The 24,310-nt window shown below is 45.3% G+C and overlaps 1 protein-coding gene across 13 annotated transcripts in view; it reads right to left on the bottom strand.

Moving 5' to 3' along the window:
• Positions 1-24,310, bottom strand: part of TNRC6C (trinucleotide repeat containing adaptor 6C) — a 145,037-nt gene that overhangs the window by 5,586 nt on the left and 115,141 nt on the right. For 6 of the 13 annotated variants that reach the window (XM_032178200.2, XM_058428987.1, XM_058428985.1 and 3 more), the window contains 10 exons: positions 23,642-23,815; positions 21,420-21,566; positions 17,504-17,623; positions 14,058-14,141; positions 13,552-13,792; positions 9,038-9,205; positions 7,514-7,705; positions 6,875-7,018; positions 2,507-2,683; positions 1,832-2,026 (listed from right to left, as the gene is read on the bottom strand). In XM_032178200.2, the coding sequence (XP_032034091.1) occupies positions 1,832-2,026; positions 2,507-2,683; positions 6,875-7,018; positions 7,514-7,705; positions 9,038-9,205; positions 13,552-13,792; positions 14,058-14,141; positions 17,504-17,623; positions 21,420-21,566; positions 23,642-23,815 (1,642 nt within the window). The remainder of the gene's footprint in view (positions 1-1,831; positions 2,027-2,506; positions 2,684-6,874; positions 7,019-7,513; positions 7,706-9,037; positions 9,206-13,551; positions 13,793-14,057; positions 14,142-17,503; positions 17,624-21,419; positions 21,567-23,641; positions 23,816-24,310) is intronic. The other 7 variants (XM_032178205.2, XM_058428984.1, XM_032178202.2 and 4 more) reach the window with 5 other exon arrangements.

The following is a 24,310-nucleotide window of genomic DNA, read 5'->3' as shown; positions in this document are numbered from 1 at the left end:
CGGAAATGCCTGGATGTTCAGACAATACTTTGCTGCGAGGCAGGGCTCTCATGGACAACCTCTGCTAGGACAGTGTGGAAGGGAAACGTAGGTTGGAGCTCCTACTGGGGCACCACCTAGTAGAGCTGTGAGAAGAAGGTCACCGTCCTCTAGAGCCCAGAATGGTAGATCCACTGACAGCTTGCACCGTGTGCCTGGAAAAGCCACAGACAATACCAGCCCGTGAAGGCAGCCAAGAGGGAGGCTGACCCTGCAGAGCTGCCCAAGACCATGGAAGCCAACCTCTTGCCTAAGCGTGACCCAGATGTGAGATATGGAGTCAAAAATCATTTTGGAGCTTTAAGATTTGACTGCCCTGCTGGATTTCGGTCTTGCATGGGGCCTGCAGCCCCTTTGTTTTGGCCAATTTCTCCCATTTGGAATGACTGTTTCTACCCAATGCCTGTACCCCCATTGTATCTAGGAAGTAACTAACTTGCTTTTGATTTTACAGGCTTGTAGGTGGAAGGGACTTGCCTTATCTCAGATAGACTTTGGACTGCAGACTTCTGAGTTAATGCTGAAATGAGTTAAGACTTTGGGGGACTGCTGGGAAGGCATGATTTGTTTTGAAATGTGAGGACATGAGATTTGGAAGGGGTCAGGGGCAGAATGATATGGTTTGGCTGTGTCCCCACCCAAATCTCATCTTGAATTGTAACTCCCACAATTCCCATGTTTCGTGGAGGGAACCCAGTGGGAGGTTAACTGAATCATGGGGGCAGGTCTTTTCCATGCTGTTCTCGTGATAGTGAGTAAGTCTCATGAGATCTGATGGTTTTAAAAATGGGAATTTCCCTGCACAAGCTCTCTCTCTTCTTGTCTGTCACCATGTGAGACATGCCTTTCACCTTCTGCCAGGATTGTGAGGCCTCCTCCCCAGCCATGTGGAACTGTAAGTCCAATAAATCTCTTTCTTTTGTAAATTGCCCAGTCTCGGGTATGTCTTCATCAGCAGTGTGAAAATGGACTAATACACTATCAGTAGCTGATTTTTAAAATTTTGTTATTTATTATTATTATTATTTTAGAGACAGGGTCTCACTCTGTCACCCAGACTGGAGTGCAGTGGCTCAAGCATAGCTCACTGTAGCCTCAATCTCCTGGACTTGAGCCATCCTCCTGTCTCAGCCTCCCCAGCAGTTGAGATCACAGGTATGTGCCACTATGCTTTTTTAATTTTTTGTGGAGATGGGGTCTCGCTTTGTTGCCCATGCTGGTTTAAATCTTCAGTTTCTTAAATTCCCAGTACATTTCTTTCATCTCTGAGGTTCGACATGCAGCACCTAAGACAAGCTGCAATATTATGAGAGTTGTGTTTTCAAACTGGTGGGGTTTGTTTTGTTTTGGGCCTGGAAAAGCCTTATGTCCCAGTGACATCTTGTGGAGAGGCAAATATAAAAAGCAGAAATCCAGATCCCTGTGTGAAGGGGAGTCATGGGGGCAGAGAGCCTAAAGGGCTGTGCAGGCCTCTGATGGCCCAGTGTGGGGCAGCCGCACTCCTGAGGATGGAGTTGGCCAGTGTGGGCCCTCAATGGGTGCTGGAACTGCCTGGGACCTCTTGGCCCAGAGCAAACCTGCTGCGTGCCAGCACACCTAGGCTGATGCTAAAAACACCAGGCTCACCCAGCTAATGCCCTGGACATCTAGGGAGGCCCTGGTGCCCTCCTAGGCCCTCCCAGGCTCCAGAGTTAGAGGCAGGGGTCCTTACAAAGGAGGTATAGGACAAAGTGGTAAGCACATCCCCTAAAGGGTAAGGCCCCCATTGGAACACGAGGAGCATGGAGCTTACCCGAGGAGTAGGAGCTGGTCCAGCCGAGGGGGCTGGCACCCCAGGTGGAGGAGGGCTTGGGATTGGTTAACCCTGGAGGTGGCCTCGTGGGTGCAGTAGTGTTTCTGGGCACCTTCCACAGTTCATGAGACAGAGAGGCTTGCGTGTGGGAGGCAGGGCCAGAGGACCACGTCGATTTAATGTCTGACAGTTTACCTAGAAAGGCAGAGAGATGGAGCATATGCAGTCTTGAGACGAAGAAAACTCACTGCTGTGTTTGGGGAGCCACACAGAGTGCTCTCAAACACAAGCAGACTGTGTGTGATAGGCAAAGAAACACCAAGTCAAGCCCCTGGCAAACGCCAGTAACCACAAATTCCCAGAAGTGTCTTGCCTCTAAGTTTTCAAAACCTTGCATAGCCCTTGTCTCGTGGCCATGGGGCAAAGGAAGATAGATGGCAGTGGGCCCACACACTTGTATGGAGAAAACGTTACCACTTCCATGTGCGTGCAAGCTGATGTGCCCAATGTGCCCACTGTGCCTGGGCAAGGCCCCCACCCATCCTCCATCATGCCACACGGCCTCCCAGCTCAGGGAGTGAGTAAAGAGCCAATAGGAAAAGCTGGGGCCTGTCAAAGTTTTGTTTGGGGAAAGAAAGAAAATGCTACCTGCAAGTCTAGAGGCCAGGCGCGTACCTGCAACACTAGGTGCGGATGCAATGCTGCTGAAAGAGCTACTGTAGCCGGAGGCACTGAGCGGCCAGGCACTCGAGGAAGGCAGCGTGGCATTCTGAGATGATGGCGGGGAGGACCCTGCAGAACCAAACACGGCACTGAGCAAGGTGGTGGCGGTGTCCGGGTTCGTGACTCTAACTGTGGGGTGTGAGAACCATCAAGAATCAACCTCTTCCTAGGCTGCCATTTTTAATAGAAGCCTGAACATGAAAGCGTCATGTGGGAAGGAAGAAACAGGGCATGCCTCCTACCTGGGTCCCTGTACCCACTCAGGGAGGCCTGGGGTGTTGCTGAAGGCGGAGCAATCAAAGGGCAAGAAGCAGCACGAGCTTCTCTGAGAATTCCCACCAGAATGCTTAAAATACCATGTCAGAGTTTTAAAGGACCACACTGATTTCCTCTCCCAAATAAGATAAAATAAAAATCCAGGGCAATCTACATCCTTTCACAGTTCAAACAATGGCCACAAAATAGAAGAACAAAACTCTAAGCCTTTTATTACAAAATTTGCCATAAAAATTTGAGTATTTCTTCTGACTGGGGTGTCCCATCAGCTTCCACTCATGTTTTGCTTTAAAAAAAAAATTTTTTTTTAAAGAGATGGGGCTGTTGCAATGTCACCCAGGCTGCAGCATAGTGGCTGTTCACAGGCGTGATCACAGTGCACAGCAGCCTCAACCTCCTGGGCTCAGTGATCCTCTTGCCTCAGCCTCCTGAGTCGCAGGGACCATAGGTGCATGCCACCACACCCGGCTCATGATTCCCTGTTTATTTTTATTTATTTATTTATTTGAGATGGAGTCTCGCCCTGTTGCCCAGGCTGGAGTGCAGTGGCGCAATCTCAGCTCACTGCAAGCTCTGTCTCCTGGGTTCACGCCATTCTCCTGCCTCAGCCTCCCATGTAGCTGGGACTACAGGTGCCCACCACCACGCTCAGCTAATTTTTCGTATTTTTAGTGGAGACGGGGTTTCACTGTGTTAGCCAGGATGGCCTCGATCTCCTGACCTCATGATCCGCCCATCTTGGCCTCCCAAAGTGCTGGGATTACAGGCATGAGCCACCGTGCCCGGCCATGATTCCCTTTTTAAATACAGGAATAATTAAGAGACATCTGTCCTAATAACTGTGTATATGGACTTGAGTTATTCTATCCCTAGGACTGTAATTTTTTGAGGAAAGCTTGTCCCTGTGCCTGAAAGGTAGACGTGGGATAAATGGGCCATCCTTAAGGGCCTCAATCCCTTGTGTAAAAGCTCAGCTCCTCGCTGCCTGGTTTTATTTTATATTTTCTAATGTGGCTCTCCCTTTCAATTCTGTGAAGAAAGCAAGAAGCTGGAGAAGAAGAGCGAGGATGGAATAATGGTGACAGTTGGGGTGAACGCAGGATGGAAAGAGCTCTAACTGGGACAATGACTCTGCCAGTGCATGGATCCTGGCTAGCAGAGGGAACATGAGCACAGTCTGGCTGCTAAACTGATGACCACAAACAGAATCGATGGTTTCTGAAAAGCCATGGCATCTCAGCTGTAGGCCCACATGGCGTTGTACAGTGAATGACCAGGTGTGTGGCACCTCCTGGACACGCGCAGTGTCCACCTGCACAGCTGTTTATAGCTGCCCTGCTGCAAGGGACCAGAGTTGAGGAAAGTTAACATTTATGGGTAATCTGCAGGTCTTCACTTTTATTTTTTCCGATTTTTATTTTGGGTTCAGGGAGTCCATGTGCAGGTTTGTCACACAGGTGAATTGTGTGTCGTGGGGGTGTGGTGTAGAGATCATTCCATCACCTAAGTAGTGAGCATAGTACCCAACAGGGAGTTTCTCAATCCTCTCCTTCCTCCCACCCTCTACCCTACAGGCCCCGGTGTCTGCTGCTCCCTTCTTTGTGTTATGTAAACTCAGTGTTTGGCTCCCATTTGTAAGTGGGAACATGAGCTGTCTGTCTTCTGTTCCTGTGTTAATTCACTCAAGAAAGTCTTTACTTTAAAAAGGCGTCAGCTTGGCCGGGCGCAGTGGCTCACGCATGTAATCCCAGCACTTTGGGAGGCCTTTCCTTTTTTTTTTTTTTTTTTTTTTGAGACAAAGTCTTGCTCTGTCACCCAGGCTAGAGGCCCAATCACAGCTCACTGCAGCCTTGACCTCCCAAGGTCAAGTGATTCTCCTGTCTCAGCCTCCTGAGTAGCTGGGACCACTGATGTGTGCCACCACACCCAGCTAATTTTTTCATTTTTAATTTTTTGTAGAGCCAGGGTCTCATTATATTGCCCAGGCTGGTTTCAAATTCCTGGCCTCAAGTGATTCTCCCACCTTGGCCTCCCAAAGTGCTGGGATTACAGGTGTAAGCCACTGTGCTTGGCCTGCTAGTGCTTTCTGGCTAGCAACTTCTACGTGAAGAGATGTTCACTGTACTCCCCTTTCTTTCAATAACAAACTCTAACGTATCCCTAAATACAACCGAGAGAGGTACCAGAGTGGAGCAACAAGGTTCCTAGTGCTGGTCATGAGCTGAAGGGGAGGCCTGGCATAAGCCACCTGAGCTGGCTGCTGCTGAATACTGATGTCTGTGTACAAGTGCCAGGGCAGGCTCAAGACCCAAACATCGAGCACCCGGAAAGTCAAACGATGTTCACTTAGAGCTACAAGTCACCCCGGTTGGCAGGTTGGCTGGCTGGCTGGTTCTTAGGCTCAGGGCTGGAGATGCCATTTCCTTGCCTTATCTCAAAGGCCAATGCATTTCTTAGGCTTGGATTCTCTTCTGCCGTCCCCGCAAGTTGATCCCCTTAACTGGGCAGGCTATGGAGCTGCAGGACAGCTGCATGTGGAGCTGGAGGACAGCTGTCACGTGTTTCTCAGGCCATCTTCATCACACCATGGCACACTCAGGCGATGGCAGAGGCCACTCCCAGTGGCCCTGGTTCTGCCTGGAGGCTAAGCGGCCACTTGATGCTTCATCTGGGCACCACTCAGGAAGCTCTGCCATGCAACTTCGATTCTTTCCAACTTCCCTTATGACTTGGATCTGTACAACCTGCATCCCACTTCTCCACATCCTTCAAAATATGCTAATTTTCCTGTCTGGCACAACCCTGGTGCCTCACCAGGTGTGACAAGCAGGGAGGGCTGGGTCTCTGATTCTGGCTGGCGCCTCACCTGTCCTCTGCCATCTTACATGGCTCCCTTTCCTGCACCACTTGGCTGTGTCTGACAGCAGGGACACCCATAACACCCCTGCTCCGAAAAGCAGCTGCATCCAAAAACCAGCTGTGTAACCCCAAGGAATACACAGCATTAAACAGAAAGGGCAATCTGTACTCATGTTGGCTTTCCAGCCAAACCACAGACACACTTAGAAGCCTATCACTTTAAAGAACCACAGAAGCAGGCAGGCACACTGGCTCACGCCTGTAATCCCAGCACTTTCGCAGGCGGATCACTTGAGGTCAGGAGTTCGAGATCAGCCTAGCCAACATGGTGAAACCCCATCTCTACTAAAAATAGAAAAAGTTAGCTGGGTGTGGTGGTGCACGCCTGTAGTCCCAGCTAATCGGGAGGCTGAGGCATGAGAATCACTTGAGCCTGGGAGGCAGAGGTTGCAGTGAGCCAAGATCATGCCACTATACTCCAGCCTGGGCAACAGAGCAAGAATCTGTCTCAAAAAAAAAGAAAGAAAAGCAGCAAACACAAAACACATGGCTCCAATGGGTCATATTTGAAGTGGGAAATTCAATGTTTTGGGAACTACCTAAGTGGCCTTATTAGTGTACCTATGGCAATCTAGCTCTTTCTTCCACAAGATAGCATGCTGTGATAAAACTTTATCAGAGATGGCACTTCTATGATAAGACATTACTTATCAATAAATCCAGCAGCATGGGTGACACCTGAGGTCAGGAGTTCGAGACCAGCCTGGCCAACATGGCAAAACCCTGTCTCTACTAAAAAATACAAAAATTAGCCCGGTATGGTGGCACACATGCCTGTAATTCCAGCTACTTGGGAGGCTGAGGCAGGAGAGTCGCTTGAACCCAGGAGGTGGAGATTGCAGAAAGCTGAGATTGTGCCACTGCACTCCATCCTGGGCGACAGAGTGAGACTTCATCTCAAAAATAAATAAATAAATAAATAATCCAGCAGAAACTCAAATTGATTTCCATTTCCCCATAAGCACTACCTGCTGTCTTTTCATGCTGCTTTAGGTGACTAGAAAAGGTGCCCGCTAACTGTGCCTTGTATCATCCCTGCCCTACAGCCCAACCTGTCACCCCTGATATCTCCAAACGGGTCTAGAGAGACCATCCATGCAGAGGCAGGCAGAGCAGCACCCTTACCTCCACTCTTGAGGAGGTAGCGGTTGACATCCTGGATGGTGGTATTGATGGTAGGCCCAGTGGGGACACTGCCAGGAGTGACGTCAGGGTCATTCTCAGGGTCAATATTCTGCAGTCCTTTCCATGGAACTCCCGGATGGAATTCTGTTTAAGAAACCAAAATGAGAAGCCACAGATCAGAACACCTGCACATTGATTCATGACGTTTTAAAAGATGTTTTGTCCTGTTTGTAGAAGTTTTTATAATCTGCTAATTAAATTAGAGGTACACTTTATACTCTCTTTCATTAAAGCAATCAATCCTTTGGAACAAACTAGAACCAGGTATTATAGCTATCATATTAAGATAGTTTTCACATAGGGTTGGAATAGTTTTACCGGATGGTGCGCAGTATGCTTCCTCCCTGCCACCCCTTCCACTCCTCATGTTGAACTAAGGGATTACAGAAAAATGCCTGATGCTAACCATACCCAAAATTGATCTGACAAATGGATTTCCAAGGAAAATGCCAAAGCTCTGGGCTTAACGCTTCCAGATCTTTAGCTTAGATTCTGGGTCCTCTCAGCCTAATCACTCTCTGCAGGCTTGGAGCACGTTCTGACCTGCTGCTGTTGCACAGAAGTGTTGCATGGTCTTACCTGGGGGCCAGTTGATGCTAGAGCCATTTGAGATTTTATCACTGTCAGATTTGGCACGTGACCAGCTATGGGGAACAGCTACAGGAGGACTGGCTGGTGACTCACTGTTCTGGATTAAATCGTACCGGCCATAGGAGTCATCAATGGAGGACTTACCTGGAGGCCCAATGCTTAGACCTCCAGGGATAGCACCTATGGGGACAATAGGAAACAAAGAAGCGAGTGAATACCTTCCACTTGAGAGACACCAGAAGATACCCTAAGCCTCCCTATGCACCTTCTGTTCTAGGTCCAATGCCTTGCCCTATTCAGTTACATGAATTGTAAGACTTGGTCTGTCTAGGATTCTGTAAGAATCAATGACTTTTTTATCTATTTATTTATTTTTTTGAGACAACGTCTCACTCTGTTGCCCAGGCTGGAGTGTAGTGATGTGATCAGGGCTCACTGCAGCCTCAACCTCCTGGGCTCAAGCGATCCTCCCACCTTGGCCTCCCAAGTAGCTGGGACTACAGGTGTAAGCCACCATGCCTGGCCAGTGACTGTTTCAGTTAGCTACAATTTCAGCCCTGAAAGATTGAAACCCTTGAAGAACAATTTCAGTTTGTCCAGTAAGAAGTCTTTATAAAATACATATCCATACCATGGGAAGCTGCCCTTAATAAACCTTTTTGGGGACAACTTATGAGTCTTTGTGATTAGCTATCAAATTTGCTGTTCTCTCTTCCCTCCTTTTAGTCTGAAACCTTCACTATGGAAGAACACAGTGGATGTTAAAAATTCATACAGAACCAAATCAACCAGCCACAGGCAGCAGAGCCCTCCTGCTAAGAAAGGTGCCAGCAGTGTGTGATGATTTTCCCTAAGTTAACCGTGAGACAGTTTCCTTTTTCTTTTTAGAATGCTTCGTATCAAGAGAGAACTACGTAACCTACTGAATTTCCTTTGCTGTTTATTCTACCAAGAAGTTCAGAGCTAAATTTAATGCTTGAGAGTGAGATTACCTCCTATGGTTATCATTTTTGCTTCCACCTTACTGGTGTGTCCATCAGTAAATAGTTCTCGATGGGGACGCCAGTTTGGAGTAAGACAGACTGCTTGGATGGAGGGGAATAACCAACAGAAACGCACCCTAGTATTTACAGCTGCAGTTCCCATACATACTGTATATTTGATTTTCTATTTATGTTTTACCATTTTATTGAAAACATTTCAGCAGACTCAAGTTTTGTTGATGAATATAGACATATAAAAAAAGTACACAGGCTATGACCTAGATTCTTTGTTGTTCTGGGGTTTTCAAATTATTTCTAAGTTTGTAGCTAAGATCTAATGGTTGGGTTTTAAGAAGTCTGATCACTGACTAGCTGAGATCTTATATGCACTATAATGGAATGGGTTATTTTAAATCCAACTTTCAGTGCTCAATTCTTAGAAAAGTATAGAATGGGCACGCTATACAACAGGATGATCGATTAATAAGCCAGCAGTGATCCCACCACAGGCATCCTAGCTCAGACGTACCATGCTTGCTAGGGTTCTGCTCCAGGGGGGAAGCGGCACTGGGCAAGTTATCCATGGAGTTGGGGTGCGTCCACTGGGGGAGGCGTGACTGGGACTGGGATGGGTCCTTCACCGACAAGCCACTGGTCATGTCCATGCTGTTGACATTCATGTTTGGGTTCAGTCCAGCTAAAGAGAGAGATGCGATTAGGATTCGCCTGCTCCTTTAAATGACTTCATTCTAAAGCTCTCCTATAGAAGCTATTTCAGTCTTCACTTACAGTAATTTTTTTTTTTTTTTTTTTTGAGATGGAGTCTTGCTCTTGTTGCCCAGGCTGGAGTGCAACAGCACGATCTTGGCTCATTGCAACCTCCGCCTCCCAGGTTCAAGCGATTCTCCTGCCTCAGCCTCCCAAGTAGCTGGGATACAACAAAACATTTTAACTATAACTTTTAGTGCTGGTGAAAAAATACTTTTTATCGTCATAACAACATGTATTTCTAGGAATATTATTCCTAAATTAAGATGAAAATATGAATAGTCTTTGATTAAGTGAGGCCCACAATTCTCTTCATTTTACTTGTTTCAGTGCTGGATAAACATGGTCCTGAGGCTTCTCAGAGTCCACAGGAAAACAGAAAAAGTCCAAACTATCAGGAAAATCTTTCTTTGTTTTGGGATATGTTACGGAAACTCATCGGGTCAAAAACACTTTTCCAGAACTCTAAAGTACCACCTATGAAACAGACTGATAGGATAATTCAGTTCTATCTTTAGTGAGTCTTCTTTACAAAAGTCTGCTCTGAAAGAGTCTGTGAATTAAATATCAAACTACTTTTAAGGAACTGAACTATTTGACACCGGGGGTGCTGCCATCTGCCCCCAGCTGGGATGGTGAGCTGAGGCTTCTGGGCTCATTTCTTATAGCTAAAAGCAGGTACCTGGTTATCTGTCCAGGACCTGCACTAAGCTAGGTTAATAAAGAAAGATAATGAAGAGGACAATGATAAAAAGGTTGAAGTAAAGAGTTTCTGATGAGGGCACCAGTTTGGGGCAGGATAGACTGCTTGTTTGGAAGGGAATAACCAGCAGAAGCGCACCCCTTCCCTTGTATTTCCAGCTGCAGTTCCCATTACCACATACACATACCCCATAGATCCTTACTATATGTACTACGCCACAGGGTACATAAGCACAGTGAGCCTCTACTACTAAGCCAGGTGCTGAACATTCTGGTTCTTACCTTTATTTCAGAGGCTGCAAATTCAAATGCCCATAGGAGCCAAGTGGGCCATGCACATGAAGAAGTGGGCTTCATGGGGACTGTGGCAAACCAGAGACTGTCTGTCTTGTCTAAATAGACAGGTGCTACTGGGGCCAACCACCTATTGCTACATGGTACATAGACCCACTATAGCCACTTTTAAGAGAAGCCAGTAGCCACTTTCTCCAGTTTTTGAATGTTGGCATTAACACACGCCTATGCACATGCACACACACACTTCGCAGACCTAACAAAATGCCTTTGCAAGCCCATCAGTGCCACGGGGCTGCCTACTTGCAATCTCTGCTGTGTGGGTTCTCTTCATTTCAGCTTGTACAGATCTAGTCAGGTAAAGTGGCAACAATGTCAGGGCTTCAACCTGGCCTTCAGAATGCTCCAAATTCCACAATTTGGCACCAACCCAACTCTCCCAACTTTCCCCTCTGGGAAAGTCAGCTAGACTGGCCTGGCCCTTGCAAAATGGGCCCCTGAAACAGGCCAGGCCTCTTTCTTCTGTGCTATGTGAGGCTTCCCCTTTATTTGGAAAGGCTTCCTATTTACTGTAATCCTATCCAATCATTTGAGGTTCAAGCTTAATCCTATTCTCTGATTTTTCTTTCACCACTCAAAGTGAAAGTGAACTTTTCCTTCTCTAGAGCCCTTTAAGAATCACGTGACACTGCTATCAAGGTTATTTTTTCCGGTTTATATGCCTGCTCTTCCCATCTAGATGGCGAACTCCAGGTGGCAAAAGACTGAGAGTAACAAGGACAGGCTGAACATGAGGGAAAGAAGGTAGCTGGTAGCCCCCACTACTGACCATGGGCTGCTGGTTTCTTTACATGAATTGTTTGTTGAATGTCTAATAGGCTCTTCAACATAGGTGCTGCTGCAGAAAAATGCTGAGAGCCAACAAGAAAGGCAATTTTACAACCAAAGTTTCCTATACTTTATTAGTTATTTGTTTTTAATACATTTATAACTTTACTGTGAATATTATAAAATATTATCCAAATTATTTTTCAACTAATTTCAAAGATTCACTGCATGAATTCTTTAACTTGTACCAAGAGAAAAAATCCTTAAGAGTAAAGATAAGTGGCCGGGCATAGTGGCTCATGCCTGTAATCCCAACACTTTGGGAGGCTTAGGTGAGTGGATCATTTGAGGTCAGGAGTTTGAGACCAGCCTTGACAACATGGTGAAACCCAGTCTCTACTAAAGATACAAAAATTAGCCAGGTGTGGTGATGCATGCCTGTAATCCCATCAACTTGGGAGGCTGAGGCAGGAGAATAGCTTGAATCCAGAAGGTGGAGGTTGCAGTGAGCCGAGACTGCACCACTGCACTCCAGCCTGGGCAACAGAGCAAGACTCCATCTCAAAAAAAAAAAAAAAAAAAAAAAAAAAGTAATGATAAGTGTGCTTTATCCTCGAAATATAGGTTAAGAAGACAGGTGAATAATAGAAAGCTGAAGCTAATGCATTTTAGGATAATAGGTGAAATGAAATTTGTTTCTCAAACAAAAGCATTTACATAAGTAGGTGACATTTTACAAAGTGTTTGCCATGTGCTAGGCACTATTTAAGAACTTTACGTACTAGGCCGGGTGTGATGGCTCATGCCTGTAATCACAGCACTTTGGGAAGCTGAGACCAGGATGATCACTTGAGGCCAGGAGTTTGAGGCTGCAATGAGCTATGATCACGCCACTGCACTCCAGCCAAAAAAAAAAGAGAGAAAAAAAAAAGAACTTTACATATTAGCTCATTTAATCTTTAAAACAAACCTAGGAGTTCAGTATTTCCACATTACAGATGAAGAAATTAAGGTATGGCTCGGTATGGTGTCTCAGGCCTATAATCCTAACACTTAGGGAGGATCACCTGAGGCCAGGAGTTTGAGACTTGCCTGGGCAACACAGAAAGACCCTGTCTCTACCAAAAAAAAAAGAAAGAAAGAAAAATAAAGAAATTGAGAAATTGAAGCAAACAGCAGCTAGGCAAGTTGCCCAAGTTAGTAGTGAGCCTGTTGGTGGTGAGTTGGGACTCAAACCTAGGGAGTCTAATTCCTAAGTCAGGTCTTAACTACTTAGACACAAAGGGTTCTAATGGATAAGACAATAATTAAGGAACGAGATCATCTAGTCTAGTATTTCTCAATCTCATATTAAAGATATACTACATTTATAATATGTCAAGTAAAAAGGGTTCATACGATTACAATATACTGCTCTTTTCAGAGACACTGAATAGAATTAGATAAATGAATATTATTTGCTGGTAGCAAATTCACTACCACTCAACTGGCCTTTGCCCCTTTACGGATGTATTTTCCAAGTTACTGATACCCTTTGTCCTGTATCTACAGACTCTAATAGCAATCAACAGACAAGCCTAAAGTGCTTTCACTAATTTCTGAATTCTTACAGCAAATTAGTCCATGCAGAATCAATTTACTAATTTATACCCTCTGGTGTCTTCAGGTATGTGAGCTGTGTCTCTCCTGGCTGGCCTGACCTTGAGGCCTGGCACCATGTCTTATACTGACCTGCGGGTTTCAAGTGCTGAGTGTGCTTCTACAAGTTAGATTTCAACATATATGTTGATTTGGTCGATTATACAAATCACATTTCATACAAAATGAGTTGTATCAACAACCACTGCTTTTTAAGAAGTGCTTTTAATGTAAATCTGAATACTTTTACTGACCAAACCATTATAGAGTCTTCTCTGCGGTTTAGGCTGGAGGACAGTGGCTGGTAAAGTACAGTTCAGAGTAGACCAGGAATAGAACAAACTTTGGAGATTTGACAATGGAAATGAGATTTTGGGGGCTCTGGCTGATACTACCTTTAAAGGTTTTATACTGAGAGTATTACGGCGGCAGCAAAACTCCTGCTCTATAGAACGCGGTTAGTGTTGTTCCCTTATTACAAATCCTTGAGGCTGGGCATGGTGGCTCACATCTGTAAACCCAGCACTTTAGGAGGCTGAGGTGGGAGGACTGCTTGAGCCGAGGAGTTCGAGACCAGCCTGGGCAACATGGTGAGACCCCCATCTCTCAAAAAAATAATTAAAAAAAGTTTTTAAAATTAAAAAGCCTTAAGATACCTGCTCTCTGATTTTGTCTGGGGCTGCATTTCCAACAGGCTATGGTTTCAGCGCTGGCCAGTCCTCCTAACCACTGAAATGCTGCCCTGGCTACCACATATGGACTCCAGATACCCTCTCTACCTGATGTGGCTGTTGAAGACCATGGGACACTCACCGAGAGAGTAAGGAGCAAAGGTGTTGGGTGAAGACTGCTGCTCTTTGGTCTGCAGGTCAGGTAGGCCGGGAGTCTGAGGGTGTGAGGGGAAGCTGTCCATGGCCGATTTGCCTGCAGAGGGGTGCAGAGACAGGTGCGGCGGGGGCGGTGGTGGTGGTGGCTGCTTCACGAGCAGGGCCTGGGCCAGCTGGCGCTGGTGCTGCTGGATCTGCTGCTGCAGATTAGTGATTGTGCGCGCAACCTGGCAGGCAGAGACACAGGTGCGTTAACCAGGTGGGAAGGGACACTCATGGCTTGTCTAGGGACCAAGTGCATTCTTCATTGTCTTTATGCTGAGGCCACTACGGCTAGGCCAACCTTCTCCCAAACCTAGCTGAACCCAGGAATTTTCAAAGGAAAGCTTGGCTAGAGAAAAATCAACGATCATCTAATAGTTCATCAATTAGTGTCTCTTCTATCAGGGAACATTATAGCTCATGACAAAAATCAATCTGGGTAGCACCTACTTGCTGCTCCTGTTGTCTCATGGATCCGGACACATTACGCTGGGCCTGTATCATCTGCTGCTGGATTTGTAAACGTTGGTATGCCTGGTGACAGAACAAAGAGTTAAAATAGTATAATAATTAAGTATAAGTTGAACTAATGGTTCAACTTTCTGACATTAGTTAAAAAATAAAAAAAGAGAACCTAGCCACTCTTCTTGGCCCATACTGTGGCTGACACATACTCTTTTTTTTTTTTTTTTTTTTTTAGATGGAGTCTCGCTCTGTCACCCAGGCTGGAGTGCAAGGGCGCGATCTCGGCTCACTGCCACCTCTGCCCCCCGGGTTCAAGCGATCCTCCTGCCTCAGCCTCCCGAGTAGCCGGGACTACAGTCGCGTGCCACCACGCCCGGCTAATTTTTGTATTTTTAGTAGAGACGGGGTTTCATTATGTTGGCCAGGCTGGTCTCAAACTACTGACCTCGTGATCTGCCCGCCTCGGCCTCCCAAAGTGCTGGGATTACAGGCATGAGCCACCGCGCTCAGCCGTGGCTGACACATATTCTGGAGGCACAGAGCACTTTTAAAAGATTAATGTCTTATCCACTTTTTTGGTGCGCAGAATTAGAAAAAACCACAGAGTCAATACCCGTTTAGTGTTGGTGATGATGTTGGTCAGCAAATATTTTTCATTTAATGAAGAGATCAAAATTCTTCTGCTTGATTCATACAAACTGAAACTTAAAAAACAAAAAAACAACCTATTCTATAATGATGGAGACTGAAGTCCAGTACAGCCCAGACAATGTGGCAAAACACTGGCAGTAACTGTCCCAAATCATTCAAGAATAATGTGTGTTAAACAACGCGGTTATCTCCATAACATCATGGGAATGAAAGCTAAGAGAGAACCTGAAATGCAGATTTTTGGGCACTTCTGTCACATAAACTTGTCATCTACAAAGTTGGTTAAAGTTATGATGATATTCTTCAGTACACTGACATAGAAGCTTTGGTCATTTGACTGTTTTGAAATGTTGGTTGAATATCATGATTTTTTTTCTTACAACATGAATTTTACGGACATTTTTGGCAAGACTCATCAAAGTAGAATCCAAATAAAGGTGGAGATTATACTACTAGAAATGCCTCCTTAATCTGTAATCATGGAGGAATAAAATACCCCACTTAAGTGAATCCTTATAGGCCCTAAAACTTAACCTTATGGAAGCACTGAAACTTTACTTTTCCAATTTTTCTGGAAAAAATTTAAGAACAGAATACATTGTTTTAAAATTAGAACACCCTATTGGTAATTCAACATTTTCTTGATGTCTTTCACACCATAGGGGTCAATAAAAACTTACTGTATAACTAAAAGATTTTAGCACATCAGTAAGATAATCAGCTCTGTGTCAGGGCTGCAGCAATGCCTGCAGCATCATCAAGTGGCAGAAAGCAATCTTCCTCTACAGTAACAGTTCTAAACCTGCATGCTGTTTCTATGAGTGCCTGTTTTCAGAGCTGTCTCCTTTCCTTTGGAGGTCAGTGGTCTCCAGCCGGCAGGACTGAAAGCAATAGGACTGCACACGTGCACTGCCTCCCCACAGTGATTCCTTACTACAGCATCGCCTCCCTTCTCATAGACGGAAAAATAGTCTCTGGCCAGGCGCAGTGGCTCACGCCTGTAATCCCAGCACTTTGGGAGGCTGAGGCAGGAGGATCACCTGAGGTCAGGAGTTGGAGACCAGCCTGACCAACATGGTGAAACCCCGTCTCTACTAAAAATACAAAAATTAGCCGGGGGTGATGGCGGGTGCCTGTAATCCCAGCTACTCGGGAGGCTGAGACAGGAGAATTGCTTGAATCCACAAGGCGGAGGCTGCAGTGAGCCATGATCGCACCACTGCACTCCAGCCTGGGCGACACAGCAAGACTAGCAAGACTCCATCTCCAAAAAAGAAAAAAAAAAAAAGAAAAAGAAAAAACAGTCTCTGAGGGCCAAGCCTTGGTCCTGACCTCATGTCTAGAGCTCTGTGCTTTCCATTAAAGCGAGGACACATAGCACCTGTCTCTGGGACACGTCCTTCCCTCCTTCCTTCTATCCTCCCCTGCTGCTTATAGAAAAGCCAGACCTCAAACTTGTTGGACATGTGTCTACAAAACAGCAAAGGGGAAAGACTGAGGGCTTAAGTACTCTCTTATTAGCAAAGATTTTATGCCAATGGTTCTGTCTTTTGGAGTTCCCATTCTTTTTTTTTTTTTTTCTCCTTCATGATTCCTGGTCATTTTCTTTTTCTTTTTTTTTTTTTCTTGAGATGGAGTCTTGCTCTGTCGCCCAGGCTGGATGAGATGGAGTCTTGCTCTGTCGCCCAGGCTGGAGTGCAATGGTGTGAGGCTCACCGCAACCTCCGCCTTCCAGGTTCAAGCGATTCTCCTGCCTCAGCCTCCCGAGTAGCTGGGATTGCAGACATGCACCACCATGCCCGGCTAATTTTTGTATTTTTAGTAGAGACGGGGTTTCACCATGTTGGCCAGGCTAATCTCGAACTCCTGACCTCAGGTGATCCACCTGCCTGGGCCTCCCAAAATGCTGGGATTACAGGCATGAGCCACTGTGCCCGGCCGATTCCTGATCATTTTCTAGGTGATGAAGTTGCTGGCTAAGATTGCTAAATAAATCAGATACTCACATTAAAGAATGAAATAATTCACTGGGTCTTTTAGTGTATATAATTTCAGTAAGCATCTAGGTATACAATGACATGGCAATTTATGGTAAAATCAGTAAGACTGTTTGAAAATTAAAAAAAAAAAATCAAGATTATGTGAAGTTATAAAACTTTCAAGAATTATTAGGTCACAACAGCCATTCTTGACTGGGGTTTCAAGAGAGAATTAAGTTCTAATGCTCTAAGGCATCTACTATATGTACTAAAGCAATTTTTCTCCTGTGCTTCTAGAATAGTATTTATGTAGACCATCCTTAGAATAACTGAGAAAATAGTCACTCAAATGATTTTTTGTGTTCTGTGGTTTTCAGAAACTCTGGCTGAGAGCTCAAATGAAAAGACATGCCTAATTATAAAATCTGGTAGATTTTCTGAACACAAAGAGGCCAAGCCATGTGCAGTGGTGCACACCCGTGGTCTCAGCTACTCAGGAGGCTGAGATGGGAGGATCCCTTGAGTCCAGGAGTTCCAGACCAGCCTGGCAACATAGTGAGATGCTGCCTCTAAACAAAAACAAAAAGGCCAAAACATTTACAAAACCTAGTAGGACACCTTTGAATGAGAACTTCCTAACTCATGAAGAGTTTAAATACTTCATGAGAGTCTCAATGACATCCCTGACCTGAAGACAAACATTATCACAACGGCTGCTCTCAGCAGGTGCCGTGCACGTGCACGGGCACCAGGAGAGCACTCGGCCTGCGCACTCTAACTTGCATGGGTCTATCCACTCACCAGCTGCAGCTGATAGAGCTGGTTCAACATCGTCATATGTTGAGGATTAATTGGCGAGGTTAATAGTGCAGGGTTGAGACCAATGTTTTTTGCTGCAAACTGCAAAAGCTGTGCTTGAACCTGTTTAACATAAAATATACTATTAGCCGTTGTATCTCTGTTAAAATCGTTACTTGTCCATGTAGTTTTTCAAAATTCAAAAATGATTAAATGATAATTTGTAGGGAGACCCCCAGAAACTACTGCTATGGAATAAAAGATGAAATGCTCCTGATTATTGTAAATACAAAATTGCATGCAGGATTGTGTAAAGACAATGCAAGGTTGGGCTGCCAGAATGAGCCAACAGCGCGTGATGTGCTTCCCCCTGCAGAGAGCCTATAAACGGACGTGCAGTCAGGGAGGTTTCACATCACCAAGATTCCTATCCCAGAAAAGCAGATGTTCATAGCTCTGGGAATGGAATGCGACCCTTGGGGAGAGCCTATAAACGGATGCATGAGGGGCGCCTGTTCATATGGATAAGACAGGGCTATAAACGCCCTTATCTTGCCATGGTTCTTCTAGGTCTCTTTAGGGTTAAGGCATACTCCCTTCTGAGAATTTGTGGTCTAAATAGTTACCTAGTTTCATGTCCTGTTTCTATTGATTGTTTTCAACCAGCTTTTGCTCCAATTATTACTACTGATTAGTATCTTACTAAACATAGGTTATGGACAGACTGTGTTTCTGTTTTAAAGCTCTGTTAGAAATTGCTGATGCACACACTATATTGTAAATTCTTGTCTCTGCATACTGTACTTCTGCATACCGATGTTATGTTAAAGAATTACTTCATCCCCATATGATCATCTCACCTCATAATCAAATGACCCTAAATCCCTCACTAACCTACCCCCACCCTCACTAAACTTAATAATAAATGCTGGTACATCCAGTGCATTGGCGGCATCGCAGGATCAGAAGGCAGTGACCCACCCTGGACCCAGCTTTCACTATCTCGTGTGTGTCTTTTATTTCTCGACCTGCCGATCTGCCTGGGAACAAAGAAAGAGCCCTGTTGCACTGTGGGCTGCTGGCCAGATCCTGCAATAATAATTATATTTGTCTCATGGGTGAAATGTCAAAGGCCATTAAAAAATGTATGGACATTTTAACATTAGTAGTTAGCATGTAAAGAATAAGAAAGAAAGGAAAAAGAAAGGAGGGAAGGAAGAAGGAAAGTCTTCAGAGATCTCATCCTCCAAATATTTTAATTATAAATGAACTTTCCAAGGTTCTCTGTCCTTCCTATCAGTACTTACAGGTAACAGGGAGATATGGAAGAAACAGTGAGATGGCACACAGATGCCTTGCCACTTGGGACATGCTGGTTTGCTTTGTGTGGGGAAGACTAACTGCTTCTTCTGCTACTGCCTCTCAGACTGGGTGCAGCTGCGGCCTAGGTTTTGGCAGTGGGATGTGACTGGAAGTGGTGTGTGCAATTTCAAGGCCACCTGCACAGTAGTGCTGCCTTTTCCCGTTCCTGGGAAGTGGCTGTGGCAGAGCTGCCCCCAATCCCTGCACTGCTTCTTTCTGCACTGTAACCTGAGAGAGATCAATGTCTACCTAGTTTAAGCTACTGTTTTTTGAGGCCTCTTTGTTACAGTGGCTTATCCTATATCGTAATGAATACATTTAACTATTATCTAATAACTTTTATCTTATTATTACATGATAATAGTTACATGTATTAGTTATATTGATAACTGTGCACTTTCAACTCAGTGCACAAACCTGGGTTTGAACAATTATAGAGTGAGAACTGCCCTCAGTGCAGTGCCCCAGCATCCTGCTCTTTTTCGTATGCTAGCATTGCCTTCCCATATGCTATGGTCTGAATGTCTGTGTCCCCCCAGAATTCCTATGTTGAAACCTAAACCCTAATTGTGGTGGTATTAAGAGCTGGGGCCTTTGGGAGGTGATCAGGAGCCCCCATGAATGGGATTAGCACCCTAATGACAGAGGCCTGAGGAAGACTGTTCGCCCCTTCCACCACATGAGGATGCCATCTATGAGAAACAGGCCCTCACCAGACACTGAATCTTCTGGCACCTTGATCCTGGACTTCTCAGCCTCCAGAACTGCAAGCGATACATTCATGCTGTTGTAAATGACCCAGTCTGAGGTATTTTGTTACAGCAGCCCAAATGGACTAAGACACCACATTCCAACAAACTCAACACATTTAAATTAAATTTTATGAATAATAGAAAATTGATGAATTAACACGTTCTCTTTTGGAAAAGGTTGAAAATAAGATCCCTCAGAAATCTTAAATATCTTCTTGATGTCAGAGGTCTCTTGGGGAAGAAAGCAGTTTTTTCCCTCTCTGCTAGAATGCCAGAATGTGGTAAGTACTTCAAGATGCTGCTGCTCTCTCAGGGCAGGGCTCTAGCCAACCTTCACACCAGAATTACATATCAACTAGAGTCCTGAGTTACCCCACGCAGCAAAAATGTTATCAATACCATTGATTATCAAATACCTTATAAGGGGTAAGAACTAACACTGTAATTAAAAACTTGGTCCAAAGCCTAAAATTGTAAAATGTGCTAAAAATAAACAATATTAACAAGAACAATTGATATATATTAGGCCTCAGAGCCATGAAAAACAGCAATATCCTTTTCCTTAATTCGATTTGACCTTTTTTCCTTTCTTTTTTTCAGAAGGAGTTTCCGCTCTTGTTGCCCAGGCTGGAGTGCAATGGCGTGATCTTGGCTCACTGCAATCTCCACCTCCCGGGGTCAAGCGATTCTCCTGCCTCAGCCTCCCAAGTAGCTGGAATCGCAGGCATGTGCCACCACACCTGGCTAATTTTGCATTTTTAGTAGAGATGGGGTTTCACCATGTTGGCCAGGCTGATCTCGAACTCCTGACCTCAGGTGATCCACCCACCTCAGCCTCCCAAAGTGCTGGGATTACAGGCGTGAGCCGCCGCACCCGGCAACCATTTTTCTTAACAATCTCTATGGTTCACTCCTGAAAAGGGATGAAAGAAAGAAAAAAAACCGAACTCTATTGGCAAAAATGATCTAATGCTGAATATTAAACATAACTGAAAATCTGTAATATACACACTATTATATAAGATCACATTTAGTTTCTCATTAAAGCATGATTCAGTCCTTGGCTGCTTTTTTTTTTTCTGAGACAGAGTCTCACTGTCGCCCAGGTTGGAGCGCAGTGGCGTGATCTCGGCTCACTGCAGGCTCCGCCCCCCGGGGTTCACGCCATTCTCCTGCCTCAGCCTCCCGAGTAGCTGGGACTACAGGCGCCCGCCACCTCACCCAGCTAATTTTTTGTATTTTTAGTAGAGATGGGGTTTCACCATGTTAGCCAGGATGGTCTTGATCTGCTGACCTTGTGATCTGCCCGCCTCAGCCTCCCAAAGTGCTGGGATTACAGGCGTGAGCCACTGTGCCCGGCTCCTTGGCTGCTTCTAAGGGTTTCTTTTACATCCTCAGCAATACTACAGCGTGTCACTTTCCTCTCCCACCAGTCTAGGACAGTTCACTCAGTTCACCTGAATAATTTTCTCGAGAAAGACTGGGACAAAAGCACATCAATGGGAGTGTGTTGGGCAGGTCCTTCCCCCTCAATATTGCTTCTGACCAGTACGATGCCAAATGCTAGTTTGGGTGGCTGAGGCATTCCAAGGAGCAAGCTCTGAAAATGTCTCCTGGGTCAGGAGAATCCATTTACTACTTTATAGTCTAAAATTAATTTATAGGTTAAAAACCAGAAGGCCTTCTCTTAAACATGGATTAACTCAGCTCTCAGTTTAAAATAGTGACTTCCAGGTAACACAGGACCCCACAAAACACCGGCATCTACATCCTGTTGCTCAGTCCTGCTTGGATGTGGGTCTGACCTGAGGGGATAGAAACTGAGGCACTTGAGCACGGAGACTGGGCTGGGAAGAGTTAAGAGGCTGCACTGGTGGCTGTGGCGGCTGCTGCATGGTCCTGGCTTGTGCTGCTCCACTATTGCCAAACATACCCAGATTGCCACTCGGTATCTGCACAGGGACAGAATTGGACACGTTACCAACGCAGGCATTAGAGTAACATTGTTTGGAGGTAGGGTGAAATGATCTATTTTAAGTGAATGCAAAATTGTTTCTACTTCCTACCACTGTCAACTTGTACCCAAGAGAATTTTTTTGAGAGAGGGTCTTGCTCTGTCACCCAGACTGGAGTGCAGTAGCGTGATCTTGGCTCGCTGTAGCCTCTGCCTCCTGGGTCCAAGTGATTCTCCTGCCTCAGCCTCCTGAGTACCCGAGTAGCTGGGATTACAGATGCCTGCCACTATGCCTGGCTTTTTTTTTTTTTTAGATGGAGTTTTGCTCTGTCACCCAGGCTGGAATGCAGTGGTGCAATCTCGGCCCACTGCAACCTCTGCCCCCGGGTTCAAGCAATTCTCTGCCTCAGCCTCCCGACGAGCTGGGATTACAGTCGTCTGCCACCACACCTGGCTAAATTTTTTGTATTTTTAGTAGAGACGGGGTTTCACCATGTTGGCCAGGCTGGTCTTGAACTCCTGACCTCGTGATCCACCCACCTCGGCCTCCCAAAGTGCTGGGAATACAGGCGTGAGCCACCATGCCTGGCCCAAATTTTTGTATTTTTAGTAGAGACGGGGTTTTGCTATGTTGTCCAGGCTGGTCTCGAACTCCTGACCTCAGGGGATCCACTCACCTCAGCCTCCCAAAGTGCTAGGATTACAGGCGTGAGCCACCTTGTTCGGCCCCAAGTGAATTTTAAATGAGTGTTGTTTATACAACAAGAAGGCTACTCCATTCAAAGAAACTACCAGCATATAATGTTTCACACACGATAGCAACATGAATATGGTTATTTGAAAAATATACATTTCCGAAAGGATGTGATAAAAATTAAAGGGTAATAATGTGTGGGGATTACTAATCTGAGAGGATAGCAACATTTCAAACAGGAAATATAGTTATTATTTCAACAAACCTTGAAATGGAATGAACTGACAAATTCAGGTAGTTAATTTTGTGTTAACTGTGATAAAGATATTGTAGCTGTAGTTTTCACTCTTGTGTAATGAGTTACCTGACAAATAGGTGAGGTAAGGTATTGCACAGCTTCACTTGGGAACAGCCGCCTGAGAGGCACTGGGAGAGAACCCCTTCTGCGAACCTAACAGCTGTGAACCCAACCCCAGTGCACACCCTAGCTGGGCTGCTGACTTGAAGCTGGCAGAACAACGGAAAACTGCACCACCACCAGGGGGGCAATGTTAGATCGCCAGGATCACACAGTTGGGTGCTGGTGAGTGGAAGGGGCACTACTGGTAACAACACTGGGACAATGCGCACACCGAGGCTGTCTGGCCACCCACACCTCACAGTGTCTACTTAGAGACGTGTCTCCAAGCGGTGTGTGTGTGTGTCAACCTCATCCCTAAGAAAATCAGAGAAGGGATATCCTAGGGATGGGAAAGGATGATAAGTTTTTTGGTACAACATTTCATGTTAAGAGTCTATATGAGAAAAGTGAGATGAAGTGGCAAACAACACACTCAGGTCCTTCCTTTAGTAACTGATTTAGAAAGGTGATCTCCACCTGTACCCAAAGACTTTTGAAGCCTGGAAAAAAAGGCCAGCGTGACTCCTGAGAACCACCTTGCAAGAGATGTCATCTTTATTTCTGGGAAAAAGGGGGAGAACGTGGTGCTTTCTCGCAGATCAACAGATGTAACGTCGTTTTGGTTGCCAGGAGGAAAGAGGCTGGGCACTACCTGGACCTCTGGATGGATCCAGCAGCCGAAGACCACTGTGCAACACATCATCACTTTAGCCAGTCCCAAGTTAGCACCAAGGGTGCTGAGAGCTCAAACATGTTTTAGTTAAGTGTAAGAATAAATATAACGAAAGCATTTCCTACTTCAACTCTTGACTCCAGTAAATCACCTGAAGGGGAAATCCTGGTAGTATTTCAACTACTTTTCCAGTCATATTTAAAAATAGAGGTATTAACTATAAATAAGAAAGTTTATGTCTCAAACACATTTTTTAGAAGGCAGGTAAAACAAAGGCCACGTTTTGCTCTCTCCCAACAGCCTTACCTGTCTAGAAGAATTCAAGTTTTGCATGCCCAGCCCGGAGGCAATCCCACCCAGGGCCTGACTGGGGAGTGCACTGTGTGAAAGGGGGAGCTTCAGGCTTGGGGAAGGCAAGAACGGTGAAGGCGTGGGCTCTTCCACGAGGCCGCCATCCTGATTGGAGAAAGAAAGGGTGAGCTGTGTGCAGTGTCCATCAGCAGACAAAGCACCAAACAGTTTCCCAAGGAAACAGAGGAGGCATGGATGGATAAATAATTAACAGATCAAAAAAGTGTGGACAAGGGAATGGAGAACATGTGCAAAAGGAAGAGGGGAAAAAGAAAAAGAAATAGGATTAAGATGCTGTTTTCAGTTTAGAAGTATTTTACAAACACATATATTAGCTGCTACTATTCTCCTAACTACTGGTCCTGCCTCAGGTAGGAGCAAGGAGGAAGGATGGAGTCACCGGCAACAAGCACTTTACAACCATTTTCAAATAAACAGATTCTTTTTGAGAAGTTATTACCAAAGCTCTAGGTATACATTGGGTTGAATTCCATGACATTTGTTTTTGACCTACAAACACAGCAGTTTCATAGGGTGTATCTAAGAAGAGGGTGAGTTATAAAACTAATAAAAAACAGAACCTTATTTTTTTTTTTAACATCTATTGAGGTCATGCTATGTGCC

This window comes from Hylobates moloch, unplaced genomic scaffold, assembly GCF_009828535.3.
Source record: "Hylobates moloch isolate HMO894 unplaced genomic scaffold, HMol_V3 SCAFFOLD_15, whole genome shotgun sequence".
NCBI lineage: Eukaryota > Metazoa > Chordata > Mammalia > Primates > Hylobatidae > Hylobates > Hylobates moloch.
The sequence above is the reverse complement of the archived record's forward strand: the minus strand, read 5'-3'. Positions and strand labels throughout refer to the sequence as shown.